The 19405-nt window shown below is 41.9% G+C and overlaps 1 protein-coding gene across 2 annotated transcripts in view; it reads right to left on the bottom strand.

Annotated features, from left to right (window-relative positions):
• krt222 (keratin 222) overlaps positions 1–19184 on the bottom strand; it is a 31049-nt gene extending 11865 nt beyond the window's left edge. Inside the window, exons 1-7 of one of the 2 annotated variants that reach the window (XM_085278066.1) lie at positions 18860–19184; positions 16783–17165; positions 16357–16560; positions 10319–10401; positions 5850–6003; positions 4408–4704; positions 668–793 (exon numbers count right to left, since the gene is read on the bottom strand). In XM_085278066.1, the coding sequence (XP_085134192.1) occupies positions 668–793; positions 4408–4704; positions 5850–6003; positions 10319–10401; positions 16357–16560 (864 nt within the window). In that variant the 5' untranslated portion in view covers positions 16783–17165; positions 18860–19184. Of the gene's footprint in view, positions 1–667; positions 794–4407; positions 4705–5849; positions 6004–10318; positions 10402–11287; positions 11458–16356; positions 16561–16782; positions 17166–18859 lie in introns of those variants that run through there. The other variant, XM_085278067.1, reaches the window with a different exon arrangement.
• Between the last annotated feature and the right edge of the window lie 221 nt (positions 19185–19405).

The raw sequence follows: 19405 nt of genomic DNA on the forward strand, positions 1-19405 counted from the left end.
TTAGTGAGTTTAGTTTGTACGAGGTTTCTCCAAGCAATAAAGCTGCGCTTTAAGTCTCACTTCCGTGTCTGAGTTCTGCATTTTGGGTCCACCACTCCTGCTTGCCTGCCTGCCACACAGCCAACCATGACAGCCTCGTTCTATTGAAGGTTTCTTCCTGTTAAAAATGAGTTCTTCCTTCCCACCATTGCCAACCCACAGTTCACAGGGGTTTGTCTGATCTTTAGAGGGTTTTTTCTAATTCCGTGGGTTCATTCACATCCATAATGTAAAATTGTATTAAAGCAGCAGTTGGGAATTAAATAAACTGAACTGAAATTAAACTGAATGAGGTTTTTTTTTATATTCATAACTTTCTTCTTTTTATTCCAGTTTTCATTCCTTAGATTTTCCATGAATTGCAGTTATGGAATCAGTTACACAATGTTTATGAAAGCAGCTCTGAAAATGAAGAAATAATAATAAAGTATCTATGATTGAAAGATAGAAACCTTATGTATATCTTGGCACAGATGTATTAAAACTCCCTTTAGTTGCTAAATTGAAACATTACGCAAAAACAGTATTTTTTCTTGTTATTGTCGTCTTTTCACAGGCAGTCTGCCGTGTGGTGTTGAAGCAGTGTTAACAGTGTGAATGATAACTTTAGATATTTGTTTTTTCTTACCAAAGCATGTAGGGTCTCAATCTCCACTTGCAGCGAGTGCCACTGCTTCCTGGCCTCGGCTAGCTCGGCCCGTGCCTCCCTCAGGGCGGCGCCGCCGAGGCTCACCTGCGCCCACGCTGCCTCCTCCTGCACAACGAGAGGGGAGCCAGATGTTTAAAGAGGTGTGAATCCCAGCACCACCACCCTCTTCGCCAAACACTCACACAACTACCTAGTTTTCCCTTATAGAACACACTCAAGTGGTTTCATATTTGTGTTAATGTAAAGTAGCTGATGAGATGCAATTGTTGGGTTTAATATCTGTACTATGTAAACGAAACAGAGGCCTGTTCACACAATGACACACACACACACACACACACCTCATGAGTAAGTACTTTTTCCCACTGGCACCGTCAGACAACACAGAGGCGAAGCAGTCACAGGTGGTGCCTTTGGTGATGTGTGTTTCAGTGCAAGGTAAACAGACAGCGTGTACACACAGCTGTCCACACACTGTACAGCTGTGAGGCGTTTCACACCCTTCGTCCTCGCCCCGTTAAAACGCAGCAGAGCGGTGAAGCTGTCTCAGCACTCATGACAATATTTTGACAGATAAAACAAAGTTACGCAAGATACTTCCTGTATAATTTGTTACTTCACTGACTCCATTTATCAGTTGCAACAAATTTAAAAAAAGATCTTTAATCAAGGAGACATTCATTTAGGGCAATATTAGCTGAAATCAGCAGCTCATTGACCTGACAGTGGATTTAAAAGGGACTCCTTACATATGCTTGCATATACATAGATTTTTATTTGAAAGTTGAGCATACACTTGAAACGAGCTATATATGACACCTACATCATACACATATATCATCTATATCCAACAGAAGATAAGCACTAGAAGTAAAATCCAAACAAAAACTCTTACAGAAGAGGTTGTGTTGGTGTTGTGTTATATTACATAAGAACATATCAGTGAGTTATTAATAGGGCCGTTATATGTGGAGCATGTTGACGCTGAAATCTGTTCTTGGAGTTAAATTATTATGTGTATTATATCACTGGGTTAACATTATTGTTCTGGAACAGCTCATTCATGTGTGTGCTTTATATACTGTTGACATGTGTTTGGGTAAATATTTGCATTTGATCTGCTTTCGTATGCGGTACATTTTTTAAAATTCTACAGTTTTTTGTTCTTATTCCTGTTTTTGCTTTTCTTTTCATCCTGTTATGTTTTTAATTTGTGCATAATGCTGTTCGTTGCCTGGTCAGACTCACGCTTGCATACCGTGAAACATCAGTGCACCACATTCTCCTCACTTATACAGCACTATGGAAAGTCTTTTCATCTTCATTTCCAGTAGCAAGAAAACTGCAGAATATGACATCATCTTGACATTATTACAGTTATACAAAGCTTGAATTGCATCTGCTGCGATTCCAATCCAGGCTTTTAAGAAAATCTAAATATAAACTTTTGTTTGTTCAGAGACAACTCCAATTGGCGCCTTTAAGCTTAAAGAGCTTTACTGTCATTGAACGTGATGACAGAAGTCATGCATGGATGGAGGTTTGGATTCTTTAGTCTATTTTGCACTCAGACTTTGACGTTTCATAAGGTAAACATTGTAAATGTTCCCGGGGACAACGAGGCTGCTCTGTATAATCTTACACGGTATCCAGACAGCTCCTCCTAAAATTAAACCTACATATTATTATATTATCTTTCTGTCTTGTGGAGCTCTTTATACTTTGTTTCAGCAACCAGATTACTGTCTCTGAAATAACCTATTACTGCTGCGCTTTTTATGTCATTTTTGGCACTTTGAACACCATAAAGTGATTGTCCAGTGTGCAGAAGCAAATGCTGATGTCTACTCAGCTAAAATCTCCAGAACCAGGCAGTTCACAATGTAGACACAGAGCGTAAACTCTGGTGTGTGCACTTAAGATCTAAAACAGATAATTATTCGGCAGAGCTGCAGAAATTAGGATAGATTATTTGCCAAATACATATTTGGCAAATAATCTATCCTAATTTCTAATATTTTTGCTTGCTTAGTTTAATTAGCAGGTAAAATACAAACAGAGGCTCCTAATGCTGTACAGGGAGTTGTGGTCCTGGGTAACGGACCGAGTGTCTTAAGTTTATAGATTTTGTATTTTTGTTTTATCTGAATGTCTGTGAAGGTTCTCAGTCATCCAGGTCATCGTAGTCAAAGGAGCTTGCAAAGAAAAGCGTCTGGACTTCTTTAAGTTGCTTGAAGACGTTTCACCTCTCATCTGAGAAGCTTCTTCAGTTCTAAGGTCAAATGGTGGGACTCCCCACCAGGTCAAATCTGGGACTCCCCACCATTTGACCTTAGAACTGAAGAAGCTTCTCGGATGAGAGGTGAAACATCTTCAAGCAACTTAAAGAAGTCCAGATGTTTTATCTGAATGTCTTCTGGCAATTCTTAGTCTTCCTTTGTTCCTTAGTTCCTGGTTATAATCTTTGGTTACTGTTCTTTATATATTTTTCAGTTTAGTTCCATTCTCAGTTTTTGGTAGTTTAGAGTTTAGTTTCACACTTTTGTGTAATTCCCCCGTATTGTGTTCATTTGTGTCTGTTTCCCCATTCAGTTTTATTTCACCTCCTTTTTTATTTTGATAAGTCATCTGTCCTTGTGCCTTGCATTCACTTTACTTCCCCTCATCTCATCTTCCCCATTTGTTGTGCTTCCTACAGCTGTGTCCAATTCCCAATATCCCTCAGTGTGTGTACAAGCCCAGTCAGTCCTTTGTCGGTGCATTTGTTATTCCTTCCTGTCCTGTTTCCTGGTTGGTTTGTTTTTTCCTCCTTCTGGATTTAGTTACCTTTTGGACTTTGTTTTCCTTGAACTGTCTACACGTACTCATTAAAGGTATTCTTTGAGTTTTCCACCTGCCCGTGTGTTAGTCTGACTTCTGGAGTCCACATCCACACATAACAGGACAACAAGAAGCAGTTGTCCATGTATTGATAAATCAGTTAAAGTATATTAACTGCTCACGACCCCCACAAAACAATTCATTTTAGCTACGCAAACGTCCCTTGCCTTAATTCCTACAGATTAGAGGAAAAGAAGAACTCCTCTGAAACAAGCCAAACGCAGTTTTTGAATCTTTGAATGATTTTTTATTGCCGTGTTGTCAGCTCTTGACTGCTGCATTGTGCTGCTGTTAGTGGGTCTGATGTAAACAGCAGAATTTAATAAAACCTGCCCTGATTTAGTGCCGTGGTCGCTCTCAGCCCTTGGTGAAGGCACTTTATTGTTGCTGTCAGACCAAAGTCATGGTGCTGTGGAATAATAAACAGCTTCTGGACTGTGTTTTTCCCAGAAAAGAGGCCAGCTGAGCTAAAATAAGAGTGGAAACGTCAAAACAAAACAAAGCTGCTATTACTAGACACAGGATGAGGATGCTTAGGTTGTATTTTGGGTTGTAAATATTTAATGAAGGTGAGGGATCATTCACACAGACCACCACTACTGTGTTTAGATGAAGAGAGAAAGGAGACAAACACACAATCTGCACACAAACAGGCCATATAGCAAGGAAGGAGAGGTTTCAAGCTTTTTATCCCAGTCAACAAATACCAGCGGGGCACATGCATCACCCTGCCTGTGGGACAGCCTGGAGTTGGTCCTGAGGGTGTGTCGGACCGGCACAGATCAGGACCATTGTCCTCAGAAAAGACAAGTGAAGATTGTGTAAGAGTGGATGCGTACCTCGCTGAGGGCTCCTCTGTGTGTTCTGGATGCTGCTGCTGCTCCAGCTCCAGCATGAGGAGGCCCGACCAAGCCGGGGGCTGGATTTGAGATGGCGCCCAGGCCGAGGTGTCTCTCCCCCGGGCTGGGGAGTCTGCTCTGTTCGCACTGCGCTCTGATTCGGTCGAGGAGCTGGGTGAGCTCCATCCCTGTGCCATCCTCCTCCTCCCTTCCTCCTGCTGCTGCTGCTGCTGCCGTGGCCGTCGCTAACAGAGCATCACAGGAGCTGGCCCGCTGCAGCTGCAGAGCCCGGGCTGCCTGCAAAACAGCCAACCAGGGGGAGGGAGAGAGAAAGGGAGCAGAGAGAGAGGGGAGGGTGAAGGATGGTAAAAAATACAGGCGAGACAAAAAGAGAGATGAGAGTTGGATTAAAATAAATTCTGAATGAAAAAGGTGAGTAAAATGCAAAGGAGAAAAAAGTGGGAACACATGTGGAGAGACAAGGAGAGGAAGAGTAAGCAGGGATCAATACCACATTTATGCATATGTGTGTGCACGAAAGGATCCTGAAAGTGAGGGAGGGGAGTATTAGTCAGCAGGAATGAGAAAATGAAGATAAGGAGGGAGGAAAGAAAAGATGGAGGAGGGACGGACGAGGTCACTGTGAGCTGTTTCTCACACAAGGAAAAAAAGTGCTCATGCACACCCAGTCATTACAGGACTATTATGTCGAGGTTGGAACAGATCACTTATAATTTACGTGTTATTATAACAAGTATTCCTATAATTAGAGATCTAAATAGGACTATTACACACATTTTATATATCATAACCACTTAAGGGTCATGTAGCGTTCACGAGAGGAGCACATCTGTGGAGGTCAGAGTGAAGGGACAAACAAAGACTGTGTGGAAATTGTTTTTCATCCTGTTTTTAATGTGAGAGATCGAGACAGCAGATGCAGTTAATAGACAGTCCCTTGAAAATGTGCCTCATCATGTACCTCTTTTCCACAGCCACTGACAATAAAGGCTTCAAAGGCCTTAAGTTTGTTACATGCCGAAGGCAGCTTTTTGGCACCACAATGTTTTTGCAGTGGAAACGTGTGAAAACTGGTTATAGACTTGTAGGGGCTGGTTTCTGCTCTCTTTTCCAGCCACTACAAGATGACAGTTTGAATCCAGCACCAACGAGAAAATGTCAACTCATTCCTCCAAACATGCAGGTACTGTAATTTCCTGCCTCTTCGCTTCTTCTTCCTCTACTCTGTCTCAGAATTACTGAGTTTTGCAGCCTCCAGGGACCCTGAATGTTCTCGCTGAAGTTATAGGGGTGAGCTAGTTTCTACTTTGGAACACAGTTACTACTGTGCATGCAGATGGAAAAGCACGGGAGGACAGAAAAGAGAGCAAAGTTAAAAAGACAAATGAATGAGAAGGCAAGACAGAAGAACATTTAATGACCTCAAATTCCCGGTGCATCTCCTGCAGCTCTGTCATGGAGCGGTGAACCTCTGCATGCAGTATCATGCTGCTGTGATCTGCCGTCCTCTTGGTCTCCCTGAGCAGAGCCACCTCTTCCTCCAGACGCCTGGTGTTCCTCTCTTCGGTCTCGCACCTGCGAGGGGATATTGACACATATCGACCTAGTTTTATTATTTAAACAGTAAAATGCATGAACACACCAACCACCCGGCATCCATTCACATTGTTTTCTGGGGGAAAACTTGCATTTTTGAGGCCATTACAAAAATATGAATTCATCCTAATTTCAACCTTAACTAAATATGCCTGCTGAGCAATTTATGATTGATTAGAGGACCAGCTAACATCTAACTGGTGCAAAACCAGTCCAGGGTAGCATCTGCTTTAATCTGGTTCAGTTCAAACTGGAAGTTTAGCAGATCATGTGCAGCCAATGTTTAATAAAATGGAATAAGCTGATAAACACACCAGAATAAGATGAAAGACACCACATGAATTAAAATTAATGAATAATGATTCAAGTTAAATTCCAGGTTTTTGTTTGATTAGTTGTGATTTTTAGATAATCTTCTAATTTAAAACATTTGAAAGGTACTTTATAGATGACAAAAAGTCAAAAGCTTTTTGTGTTTTATTATAAATCACTGCTTGCAGCCTACCTGGAGTACCTTCAGGACTCACCACAGGATCACAGCTCACACTGTGGCAAGCATTTAAATTGAGGTTTGATCGCTACTGTGCATCAAATGTTTGACCTTTGTATTGAAATCTGTGTTGTAAGATTCAACCTTTGCTTTTCCAGTTAACTGCTTCAGAGAAGTGTAAACGGGTTAAAAATGTGTCATTTTTATTTCAACTTGTAAATCTGGTGAAAAACATCTTGATTAATCCTGAATTTGTGAGTGAAATGCTCATATGCACTGTTTGTGACATGCCAGGGTCCAAAGTGGCGCAGTGATAAACAATGCTCCCTCACAAGAGGAAGGATCTGGGTTTGAATCTGCCAGTAGTCTGGCAATTTTGCAGCGGAGGTATGTTCAAAGTCATGTTTTATTTATCGCTCCGGCTCGAGACCGAGCTAATTTAGCAACTGAAATGACTGAGTAGGGCAATTTGAAAGTAAACTAAGAAAACACCCCAGAAATTCTCATCATTGGTCCAGACAACATGGAGGAAGATCGCAGAGAAGGTTGATGTGACAGGCTGAGACAGAGACAGATGATCCCTAAAGAGACCAGGCAGGAAGAGGAAGAAGAGGGCGACGATGACAACACGACAAGCATTTTTGAGAAACATGTAAATAAGGTCACCCGATCCCTGGTACTACCACCTGAGGGTCGGTATAATCCACACTGAGTTTTAGCACTCAGCTTTTCCTCTTGGACAGATTATTGTAAAGCTCTTTTACAAGCTATTAATCAAAAATCGATCAATAGACTTCAAATCACTCAAAATGCAGCAGTAAGACTTTTTTCAGGAACTAATGAAAGTGTCTAAAAATATTGCACAGATTTTACTGACTCTACACTGGCTGTTCATTAGTTTTACAATTGTTTCCAAGATTTTGCTTCTTACTCTTAAAGCTCTTTGTGGCCTTGTTCCAGAATACACTGGAACCTTGTGCCAACCAGTGCATGGCCCGAGATCCTCAGGCAGGAACCAGTTAACTGCTCCCACCTCACACTTAAAGACAAAAGTAAATTCAATTCAATTTAATTCAACTTTAATTTTATAGCGTGAAATCAAATCTATCGCCACAAGGTGCGTTTGTAAGGTAAGGACCCGATGATAATAAAGAGAAAACCCAAACAATCAGACGACCTCCCGTGGTGACATACTTGGCGACAGTGGGAAGGAAAAACTCCCCTTTAAAAGAAAGAAACCTGTTAAATCCTCTGCCACAATTCATTTGGTTCGACGGAAAGAAAACTGGACAAAAGATGAAAATCAACAGGGAGCTAGTTCCACAGAAGGGCCCTGTGGCCCCTCCCTGAGCCTGGTTCTGTTGGAGGTTTCTTCCTGTTAAAAGTGAGTTTTTCCTTCCCACTGTCGTCAAAGTGCTTGCTCATAGGGGGTCATATGATTGTTGGATTTTTCTCTGTATGTATTATTGTAGGGGCTACCTTACAATATCAAGCGCCTTGAGGCGACTGTTGTTGTGATTTGGTGCTGTGTAAATAAAATTGAATTGAACTGAACTGAGAAAGGACCCAAGTGCAGGCACTGACAAATGACGTATTGCGAGTGAGCTTTAATTACAGTGGGGAAAACGAAACAAACAAAAGCTGAACATGGCAGCAACTAAACTGAAACAAAACCTAAACTGGGTGAAACTAAAGTGATACAAAGGAACAAAAGCCTGGGACTAGAAACTCGGGACATAAAACATAACAACCTGAGACATGGAGCCTGGAGCACAGAGAAATGCAACAGGTAATGCACAGAGAGGAAGACACAGGGCTTAAATACACAGGCAGGACAATGAGAGGATGGTGAACAGGTGGGAACACAGCTGGGACAAATCAGACATAATAAGACAAAGGAAGCAAAGCAGAATACACTAACATAAGACAAGGACTATCAAAGTAAAACAGGAAGCATGAGACATTCGCAGAGACGCAGACTCAGAGACACGGACTAGACACTGAGACATGACTGACATGATGCACTGTGGAACACAGGGAAGACACAGTGAGCGAAACTAGGAGATAGAACAACAAATATAGTATAAACACAAACCCAGCCATGAATAACAAATAATCAAGGAATATAACTTAATCAAACACAAAACACTGGGTCACAGACTCAATGCCATGACAAACTGTAGTTGCTTCCTTCAAGCTTTAAAGACTGAGTCACATCCTATCTACAGCTTTCAACTCAAATCAATTTACTTTTATTTATATAGCGCTAAATCACAACAACAGTTGCCTCAAGGTGTTTTATATTTCAAGGTAAAGACCCTGCAATAATACAAAGAAAACAGAGAAAACCCCAAAATTCATGTGACCCCCTATGAGCAAGCGTTTTGGCAGCAGTGGGGAGGAAAAACTCCCTTTTAAGAAACCTCCAGCAGAACTACGCTAAGGGAGGGGAGGGGTGGGTCATCTGCTGCAACCAGTTTTAAGCCTCATCTTAAAAGTAGAGATAGTGTCTCTCTCCTGAATCCAAAGTCTTATACTGTTTTCTTTGCCTTGGACAGATATTCTAAAAATTATTCAAAAAGGGGTTTTAATATGAAATCTTTATGATTTCATGTTAATCTTTATGAATATGAGATCTTTATGCCATAATTCAGAGTTCTTCAGAGTTCACTATCACAGAGACAGTATGTGAGCTTTAAACATCCTTCAAAGCATTAAGTTTGCCTGTCTGCTCTGTTATCAAACCACATACTTGAGGATATCTCTGAATCTTGCTCTAAGTCTTACAGCAATGGTTCACTGCACAACATCACAATGTAGTGGTTAAAAGTGGATAATTACAAATAAAATCAGACCACAAAACTTTCCATTACCCTAGCCACATCAAAGATCCAGTTCCTGGAATAAACTACAAAGAGCAGGAGAAAAATTCTCTGTAGGAAACATTTTCATTATTAAAAATATCAGAGCACATACAAACATATGGCTAACCCCACCCAGTCACTCGAAGGTCAAGTATTGACTAATGCAAACAGCAATTCTAAGAATAGCTAGTGAGTGTCTAACCAGGGGCTGGAGTCTCTGGTATCAGCTGGAAGTTTTTATTTCACCCCATGACTGTGAGTCATTGCGCTGCAGAAATGATAACTAAAAGAGAAAAGGACATAAAAAGACCTTGGAGTCATCCTAGTGCATCATAAACAGACAGATGGTCAGGAAACTCGTCAGGTGGAGGTATAAAAGGAAGAGACAGGTATTTCATCCACTGTCCTTTAGGGGTTAACATTCGACAGCAGGCGGGAGGTGTGTGAGGGAGGTAGAGGTGGTGCTGATGGTGGTGGTGGTGTGTGTGTGTGTGTGTGTGGGGGGGGGTGTCTGTGTCACTCTGCATCAATACATAAGTGAAAGCGCCGACGCGGCACAAAGTCAGGCAGGTTGGCTCACAGGAGCGGGAACTGGCCTGAGTGCGATAAAAGGGGAGCTGGAAAAGCATTGCAGCAGGATGAAAACAGGAAGTCTTTTATTCTGAACTCAACAGCTTTGCCTCAAACACTGAAACATCTTTATTGGCTGGTGATGATTATCCCATATTAGCGCCTGTCATCTGGTAAAAACTACCAATGGTACACAAACAAAACCATGTCTTTTGCCCACTGTGGCCGATTACTTTGGACATACAATACATGCAATAGGTTTATGCAATATGAAATCATACCTAATGCTAATTAATAATCAGAAAATTGTATTGATTGAGGAAGAGGAGCACTGGAGCTTCCAGGAAAATTAAAGCCAAATACAGCTGACCTGGCCTGGATGGCAGCCGCTCTGGACTTCATGCTGTCAGACTCTAAAGCCAGCTGAGCATTCTCCATCAGTAGTTTACCGACCTGACAAAGCAAAAAACAAAAAAACAAATAAGATGTGATTAGATTTGGAGGTCAAGGCAAAATCTAACCGGTGATTCTATACATACAGTTTCCATGTTCTGGTGGCATGATCAAAGCTACAGCTCTCTAAGAAACAAATCATGAGATGAAAGTCACAAAACTTGGAAAAAGTGGGAGAGCAAAGCCGCTGACTTTTAGGAAGAAGGTTCTGGGTTTGAATCTCGTGATCTCTGGACTCTTTTGTGTGGAGTCTGGTTATTTTCCACATTATAAGGCGCACTTAAAATCCTAATTTTCTCAAAAATCGACAGTGCGTATTATAATCCGGTGCGCCTGATGTATGAATTCTGGTTGTGCTTACTGACCTTTTATGTGGTACACGGCGCTCAAAATCTGTCAACAATGTTTTAGTAGGACTTTTGTGAGCTATGAAGCCGCACTGCTTGATAGATTTTCTGAGCCTCACGGCTACTGTAGTCAGGAGCCTCGCGGAGTAATCTGGGTCCTAAACTCCTTCTACTTCTGTCCCAAGGTCAAACGAACACTGCGGCATCACTGGGAGTTAAAAACTGTCTAAATTCTTTCATCTTTAATAAAATGATCAGCGTTACTGCTTTACTGGATGTAACAATTAAGTTTAACATCCAGGCATCCATGAAAACAGAATTTATTAAATTTAACGGAGTCAGAAGTTAGCAGGAAGTTAGCTCGCTAGTTTCCACCTACAGCTCTTCTATCATTTTCAACATAAATGAAGACAAAAAACTAAACAGCAGTGACTTTTTTAGGGTTGCTGAAGTTGGGCTAGCTGGTATGTAATGATGCGCTACGTGATCGCTAGCTACACAGCTATGTTAGCATAACAAACTGGAGGACAAACGCTAACCTTTTTTCCACTCTGTAAAAGTTAACGTGAGGGTTCCCGTTGGTTACGAACAAATGCAGTTGCATGGCAGGATGCTGTAAACGGACCAAACTTCAGGCAGGAGAACAACTGAGATAATCCATCCACAATAAGAGGTTAGTCATTAATATACTGCAGCAACATGGGAATAGAGCAGCTGCGAGAGAATTCAACATTAATGAATCAATGGTATGGAAGTACGGAGCCCTGCAAGGGACATGGGAGAGAAAAAAATTACGATGAACTTTTGCGAGATCTCGCAAAACTAACTCTGGATCTCGCAAAAGACAGATATCTCCGAAAATGTCAGAGCACTTTTGCAAATATGTGATGTCTGGAATTCAACTTTTGCGAGATCCCGAGTTACCGAGTTACCTTTGCGAGATCTCGCAAAAGTTCATCTTAATTTTTTTTTCTCCCATGTCCCTTGTGGGGCTTCGTATGGAAGTGGAGGAAGCAAGAAGAATGAGTTGAGTAAAATTTGACTCATCTGACTGTTTTGTTTCGCTTAATGCGCCTTATAATCCGGCCTGCCTGATGGTCCGGTATTCTCCTAAACCCTGTGTGGGCTTACAAGTACTCAGGCTTGCTAAACAGTCCAAAAACATGCATGTTAGGTTAAGAGGTGATTCTAAATTGGTCGTACATAAAGAATCTAAATGCATAAAATAAAGTGCAATATGACTTTGTGTGAAAATGTAAATGTGGCTTGTAATCTAAAGCACTTTGAGTGGTCAGTGAGATTAAAAAGGAGCTATAAAAATGCCCAACCCATGCTATAGACGCCTCATGCTTGTAATCCATCCTACTTTGCATGCCAAAATCCCCATATTATCAGACGCACACAGACTCTGAAGAGATACTGTTATGAATTAGGCCTATTCAGAAGAAAACAAAGCATTTGTACATCAAAGGTGATGCGATTGACTCGATTCAGCTCACGCCCTTCCTCTTTGTACTTTTTAAATATAAATTACACTAATACCTCAAAATATAGCTTGTAGAATATAAACTTGATATATTTAATTTACAGGTAAAGCTAAAATCGATCCTTTGAGTGTTATTGCTCCTCATGTCACTTCTGCACTCAGAAAGCCAATCAGTGGTCCAGTTTGCACATCCTGTTTACATACTGTTCATGGGAGAGTTCATTTAGCATACACCTTCTGCAGGGATTTATATCAAATCCCACAATTTTTTATAATTTCTAATATTATTTTAATACAGCAAAGTAAAGTATAAAACATTGGATCCTTGTATTATATCAAACACAAATAAAAGTCTTAACACGCCCTCATTCTCCTTTGTTTTCTTATGAGTACAAAACTTTTGAAAGAAGACACACCCTTGCTGAAAGAAAGCCAAAGATAACATCGACTATTCCACCATTTTTTTTTTTTACCATAAGCACCATTACAAGCTTCACTCATTATATGGATAGAACATTACAATCCCAGCTTCAGACTCCCGGTGAGGATGTGAGTCAGGAGACTGACAACATCATGGAGTAATGTCTGCCCCGTCTCCTGTGATGTAACTAAATTGAGCACTTCTTAAGAAGATAAATAAAAAGAACTAATCCCTAACATTTATATGGAAGCACTCCCTGGATCCTCAGACAATGAAGTTGGCTGAGTTTGTCTGTGGCAGTCATGGGAAGATGTGAACAACTAATTAGTGTCTGTCAGTGACACCTACTTATGCACGGTGTAAAGAAAGTGACAGTAAATCCAGGGAGCAGCTCAAAACCATCAGTTGAGTCATGGGAGATCACTGCTGTTAGTCGTCGACTCAGCGCTTCCGCATTCTTTCTGTGGCAGCCATCAATCGTGGGTCTCTGTGGCAGCGTAATGATACGGGCACAAGACATATCTTTCTATATCTGTGGCGAGCCCTCTCACAGTACGCAAAACATCTTCGATTAGTCTCGTTGATACCAAGGCTGTTACAATGATAACTAATGTTAAAGGTAAAAAACTTGGGCGTGTGGTTCGACATGGTGCTCTCTTTCAGGTCTCATGTAACAGAGACAACAAAGTCCACCTTTTATCATTTAAGAAACATAATCAGACAAGTTTTGTCAAGCGACACTGCAGAGGTTCTTGTCCATGCATTTGTGTCTTCGCGTATTTATTATTGTAATGCTCTCCTTTCTGGGCTACCAAAGAAAAGTTTTAGAGGTTTACAGATGGTTCAAAATGCAGCTGCTCGCATTTTAACTAAAACTGGGAAATCTGAGCACATTACCCCTGTACTGAGATCTCTTCATTGGCTACCTTGACAGGTTCAAGCAGATTTTAAGGTCCTGCTGCTCATCTACAAGGCTTCAAATGCACCTTCATACCTCTCTGACCTTGAAGACCCACTTGTTCACCCTGTCCTACATGTCAAAATTCCATGCCTTTTAGTTTTTAAATAATAATAATAATAATAATAATAATAAACTAAGTCTAAAAGCATTTTACCTACCTGAAATGATTATTAGCTAAAAAAAATGTTATGTATTATGTGAGTACAAGAAAATAATTATTAGAATATAATGTGTTAAATTGGCTTAGATGAGAGGGTCCAGCAATAGATCAGAGGAAGAGGGAAGCATTTGTTTGTGTGTTTTAGTTTGGTTTAGCTGTAGGCTTGAGAGTGTGTGTAATTGTGTAGAGGGAAAGGAATTTATGGAGACTGGGGGTCAGCCTGTCATAAAAGGAGACAGGAAGCTACAGTTGGGGGTTGCTGATGCTGATGCTTGTACCTTTAATAAAAACTCATAATTGTTATAACTTAGAAGCAGGTTTGCAGGAGACTCTCCACATGCTTATCTGTAAATGTAAGACAACAAGAGGCCAATGGCCCAGTGGATGCAGAGTCGGGGTCTCAGTGTTTGTAATATGTTAACTCTGTTTTGTATGTTGTGTAGAGGAATTTAGTGTAGCTTGGGTGAGGAGATTACTTTTATGACCGGCAGGAAGTCACGTACACAGAGACACACACACAGTGCTTTGACTGTTATGACGCACCCACACCTATATGCACACTCACTCACGTGCACTCACACTTACACACGGGTACGCGCACACACACTCACTCACGTGCACGTGCATACACACACAAACACAGAGTTTGCAGCACACCGTGGGGGTTTTATGATGGGGTCACTTCTATAAAGCTGACTGTAACAAACAAAGGAGTGGAAGATTTGCAGAGGGACACCGGCCTTGCGCGCCTCCCCTTCTCTTGCTTAACTGAAGATGAATGAAGATGAATAAAGGTTTTGTGAAAATGACTACTGAGTCCGGTGCCGTCTCTGGATGCCTCGAGGAATAAAAAAGAACTGATTTCGTAACAGTTTCAAAACTAATAAACCAGAAGCTTTATATCTACATGACATACAAGTCTTTAGTATTTGGCTTTTAGTATTGGACAATTGCAATGATTTGTTTTATTACATAATAAAGCAAAATCACATTTAGGAGGGGCCATAGGAGTCCAGTCAATGTGGATTGGGCTCTTGTTGAGGACTGAAACTGGCTTTGGGTAGGTGGAACGTCACCTGTCTGGTGGGGAAGGAGTGTGAGGTAGTTCTAGAGGCAGAGGGATACTGGGTATGGCTAAGTATAGTTAGACTCATCTCAGTGCACAACTTGGAACCAGTTAGTTGGAGCGGTTGGACTGACACTGAGAGGTGGCAGGCAGGGGTGGGTATATTTTTATCCCCTCGGTTCAGTGCCTGTAATTTGCAGTGATTATAAGCTGAACAGCATCTCAATGTACCCAGTAGGGTCCCTGAGTGGAGTCCTGGAAGATGCCCCATCTGCCCTACTCAGGGACCCCTGTGCTCACGAGGGCAATGACATTGTGACCTGGAGTTATGTGACTGGGAGGAACACATGCTCGCACATAAGGGTGCCCATAAGTGCACAGGGTACCAGGACACCCTAGGCCTCAGGTTGATGATTGGTTTTGTAATCATATCATCAGCTCAGCTGCTTGCTGAGGAGCACTGAAACTGAGAGGAGATCGAACCCCCGCCCCCCAAAAACATGTCGGCTGCAGCCCTGATGCACAACTTTCTCTATTTTGAAGTTAGCGTTACGCTTGTTCAAGTTTTTGTTCCATGCAAACGTCAATAGCATTAAGCAACACTAGCTAACCTTGACTTGTGAGCTACTAACCCCAAAATGCTGTCTCGAGTTGCTCCTGGAAGCGAATTGACTATATTATATTATAACTACCGGTATATTATAACATTGGACTGAGTTTGGCAGATGAAATAAAAAGTAAAAATCTTGCTGTGTGTTTATGAGCTATTTGAAACTGTTAACTACATTCTATAATAACCAAATCATGTTTTATGTGTCAGTGAAATGAGTGCACACACACAGTGACAGCTAACTTTGAATATAGCAGTGCAACAGCAGCAGCCTTCCTTCTTTGGACATGCCTGTTCTCCAGTGACTTCATGTCATATGCCATGACACGATTAATCGACGAGCAGCATTGTCTAGTCGACTAGCTTTTCACTTTAGCCTTTAGTAACTCATCTGATTCCTGTGGCCTGATATTTGTGATAAATTAACTTGTAGTTGTCAAATTATTTTATCAGCCGTGAATGAACTGTTGCCACATTCATGCAGCGTAGCAAAGTTACATCTAGCTTTCACATATTTAATTAAAAATGATCAACAACAGATTAAATTTGCGGTCCTTGTATGCAGTCCTAACAGGAACTTCAGAAATAAAAGGCAGTTCATTTTACAAACTGTGTGATGGTCTTAAAAACGGTGCCATTAACCACCTATCCTATCCTTTAACTAAACATGTGTTCGAGGCTGTTCACAGGATGCTGCATCCAGCTGTCATCGACACTACACTACACTGGACAATAGGCTGTGTTTTTACTGCACTCATTGTTTGATTATACACACCCACTCCTCTCCTGTGGCTGCAAGATGGCCTTGAGCTGATTATTATAAAGCCTGAGTAGAAATAATACTGCAGCACCACAATTATGTCAAACAGCTGTGAAATTTACATAACTCTTTATACCATCTGACCTGGGCACGGAGCTCCTTGACGGTCTGTTCCTGTTTGGACCAGTCCTGGGAACGCGCGGTGTTCCTGACCCCCCAGCTGGCTATCTGAGCCTCCAGCCGCTGGTTTTCTTCCTGCAGCCGGTTCACCTGCTCCAAGAAGCTCTTCAAGCGAGCATTCAGGCCCCACATTGTGTGACTGGAGTCCTGCAGCGAGTCCATGGACATCTGAGAGAGAGCGAATGTTTACAGTCACACGCAGTTGCTGAGCCTGTGAAATTTTCATACAGTCAAATGACGCAGCTGGTGGTGCCTGTGATGGCCAAACTTTTCAGGCAGTACGTGACTGACAGGCGCGTGTTCACAAGAGCTTACAACTTTCTCTGCAGTGTGAAACCCACACGCTGCCAAAGGCGTTTACAAGGTAAATGTTTACCTAGTGATACTCACCTGCAGCAACGTGGCCTTCCCTGAATGAAGCACAGTATATGTAAGTCACTCTGTTTGCCCGGTCACACAGTCCACCACTCCTCACAGCTTAGCTGCATTCCTCCACAGCGAGCTGGAGAGCACTTCCCACTGTGTCCCAGGTCATCGGCAGCAGGCCCCCGAGACAGAGCAGACAGGCTGGCCTGCCGGTATCAGCGTTCGCTTGTCTTCAGGGTCAGTCACGGCAGGGACGTTCCTCCCTGTCCCACCTCGGCCCCTCCCAGGCAGCATGTGGTCACCCGCTGGACACTGGACACAGTGCTTGCATCACCAACGCTCTGGGGTCCCTTTGTACTCTCTGATCCAGGATTACTGATCTGCTTTCAAACAGGCAGCAACACAAGCTGCGGAGGGAATGTTCAGGGAGACACAGTGACAGGACCTGAGTGTGTGTGTGTGTTTGTGTGAATGGTCCTGTAATGAGAAGTTACATTCACTGTAATGAATGTGAAGCCCGTGTCCCTGAACACTCTCTCACTCTTTGTGCAGACTTGCTCAATGACAGCCTTGGTTGGATGTGTTTGTGCTGTCTGGGCCAAAGGTTTTCTCTTCCAAATATTATTATGTGGTTTTTTTATATTCCCTTGGTTACAAGGACTGCAGATATGCTTTCTTAACTACTGTTTAAGCAGTTACTTGATGTCATCTGGAGTTTGTAGCTTTCTGTTGCTTTCAGCGGACAGACTCTGCGGCATCATCTTAGACTTCAATAATATCATGGAAATGGCTAATGTGTCATGATAAGAGAGGTATGTTTTTTTAAGGTGGGGTGTGGTTCAAACACTCTCTCCTCTCAATGTTTAAGAGGATAAACCCAGTAAAAACAACTGGGTGGGCCACTGTAACAGCTAGAAAAGAAAAAAAAACTAAAAACAAGGCTCGACGGAGGATTCAAAAGTGCATGTTAGAAGTGGATGGTGGGCGGGTCTAATGTCTGTAAGACAAAATCAAAATCAGCTGAACTCACATGAACTCACAAGCAGAATGACAGAGCTTCACTGCCATGAACAGATCCCTAAAGATCAAACTGAGGTGTGTTTTTCCACCCTGTTGCACATGAATTCATAACTGAAACTTGGCTTGTTTACCTGCGAATCTTTGGGTCAACTCTCTTTAAAGCCACAGCAGCCACCCAGGTTACTGCAGCTTTCAGCACTGCCTTTGGCATCAAAATTCTAAGCATAGTATTAAAGATGAACGTTGCTTTCAGCTCTGAAAAAACAACTTTGAACGTGCCCCGGGGGACAGCAATAAGGGTGACATTTAACTTACTTTAAATAAATAATTTTAAATAAATAAACACTGTAAAATTTGTATATGTACATGCATTCCTACCCCCCACCCCCACCCCCCTTGAATGTCTCCCTAATTCTGAGGTCTCAAGGATCGCAAGTTTGCAGAGACAGAGCAGGAGATGTAAGAAAAGTGCATGAAATTAAACGACCTTGTGTTTTATTTCTTGGGCTCTATTTTTGGGACTTTTAGAGAAGAGCAGGGTTTTTTCCCTTTTCTGTCACTTACTCGTATCACTTTAAGGTCTGCTACATTAAAAATGGCTCACAAAGATGAATCAATTTTTAAGAAGATGAACGTTTCACTATACCTGGACGCCTTTTTTTGTTTTCAAAGAGCCTTGTTTGCGGATTTGCAAATACTTGAGCTGTCTGGATTTGCTTGCCAGGCAAAACAAGCATGTTTTGCTAAGAGAAAGGATGTGGGGGTACTATTACACACATCTGAGCTTCTTTGTGTTGCTGCAACCTAATATTGTCTCTGTCTAGACTTTCATTCTTTATCTCTGACTTTGGCTTCACTGATGGTTGTGGGTGTTGTGGTTATCTATCAGCGTGGCCAGAAAAGACAGGAAATGGGTTCATGTACAGAGAACAAAAAATCAGATATAAAGAGTGAAAGAGCAAGAGAAGGAGAATAAGTCTGTAACAGGACATGAGCTGTGTAGATTTTAATAATTAAACGCACACACACAAAGCACACTGTCTAACTAAACAATGCCAGACTTGTAGGCCAGGACACTTACTGTCATTGCACTCCCACACCCTGTCAGTAAGATGGATTGGCAGGAGAGCAGCAACGATGATAGTCAGTTGAAATCCGGGAAACAAAAAAGCAAAAAATTTCCATGATTACAAAAAAATGCTCTTAGGGCGTAGCAGGTGGCTCTGCTTTGGGTGTCTGTGACAGATGATTTTTGCTGCAAGCGTGACGGGGGAATGCCATCGAGCCTGTTTCTGGATGCCGTGTTGCTCCCTCAGACATCCAAGATGTGTTTTTTTATTGCACTGCATTTAACTGATGGGTTTAAGCAGGTGTTAACTTGTTACACAAATTTAAGGAGAAAAGGTGGAGGCGTTAGAGGTGGACACTGCCCAAAAAGAGAGTGAAAAACAAAACAAATCCACCCTGGATTATGAGTTTACCACCAAACAGTCTCACGAACATGAACTTTGCCTCTTCGCATTCCTCGACCTCTGTTTCCTTCGAGGGAGGAGGGGCGGCAACAGCTCTTTGATCCTTCTTCATGTGATCCCTCATTTTCATGAGCCTTTTGCTAAACGTGTCTGAC

The sequence above is a fragment of the Mchenga conophoros genome, linkage group LG6 (assembly GCF_057382185.1).
Source record: "Mchenga conophoros isolate Kocher_MC1m ecotype Shallow Benthic linkage group LG6, M_conophoros_male_GT1.1, whole genome shotgun sequence".
Classification (NCBI taxonomy): Eukaryota; Metazoa; Chordata; class Actinopteri; order Cichliformes; family Cichlidae; genus Mchenga; species Mchenga conophoros.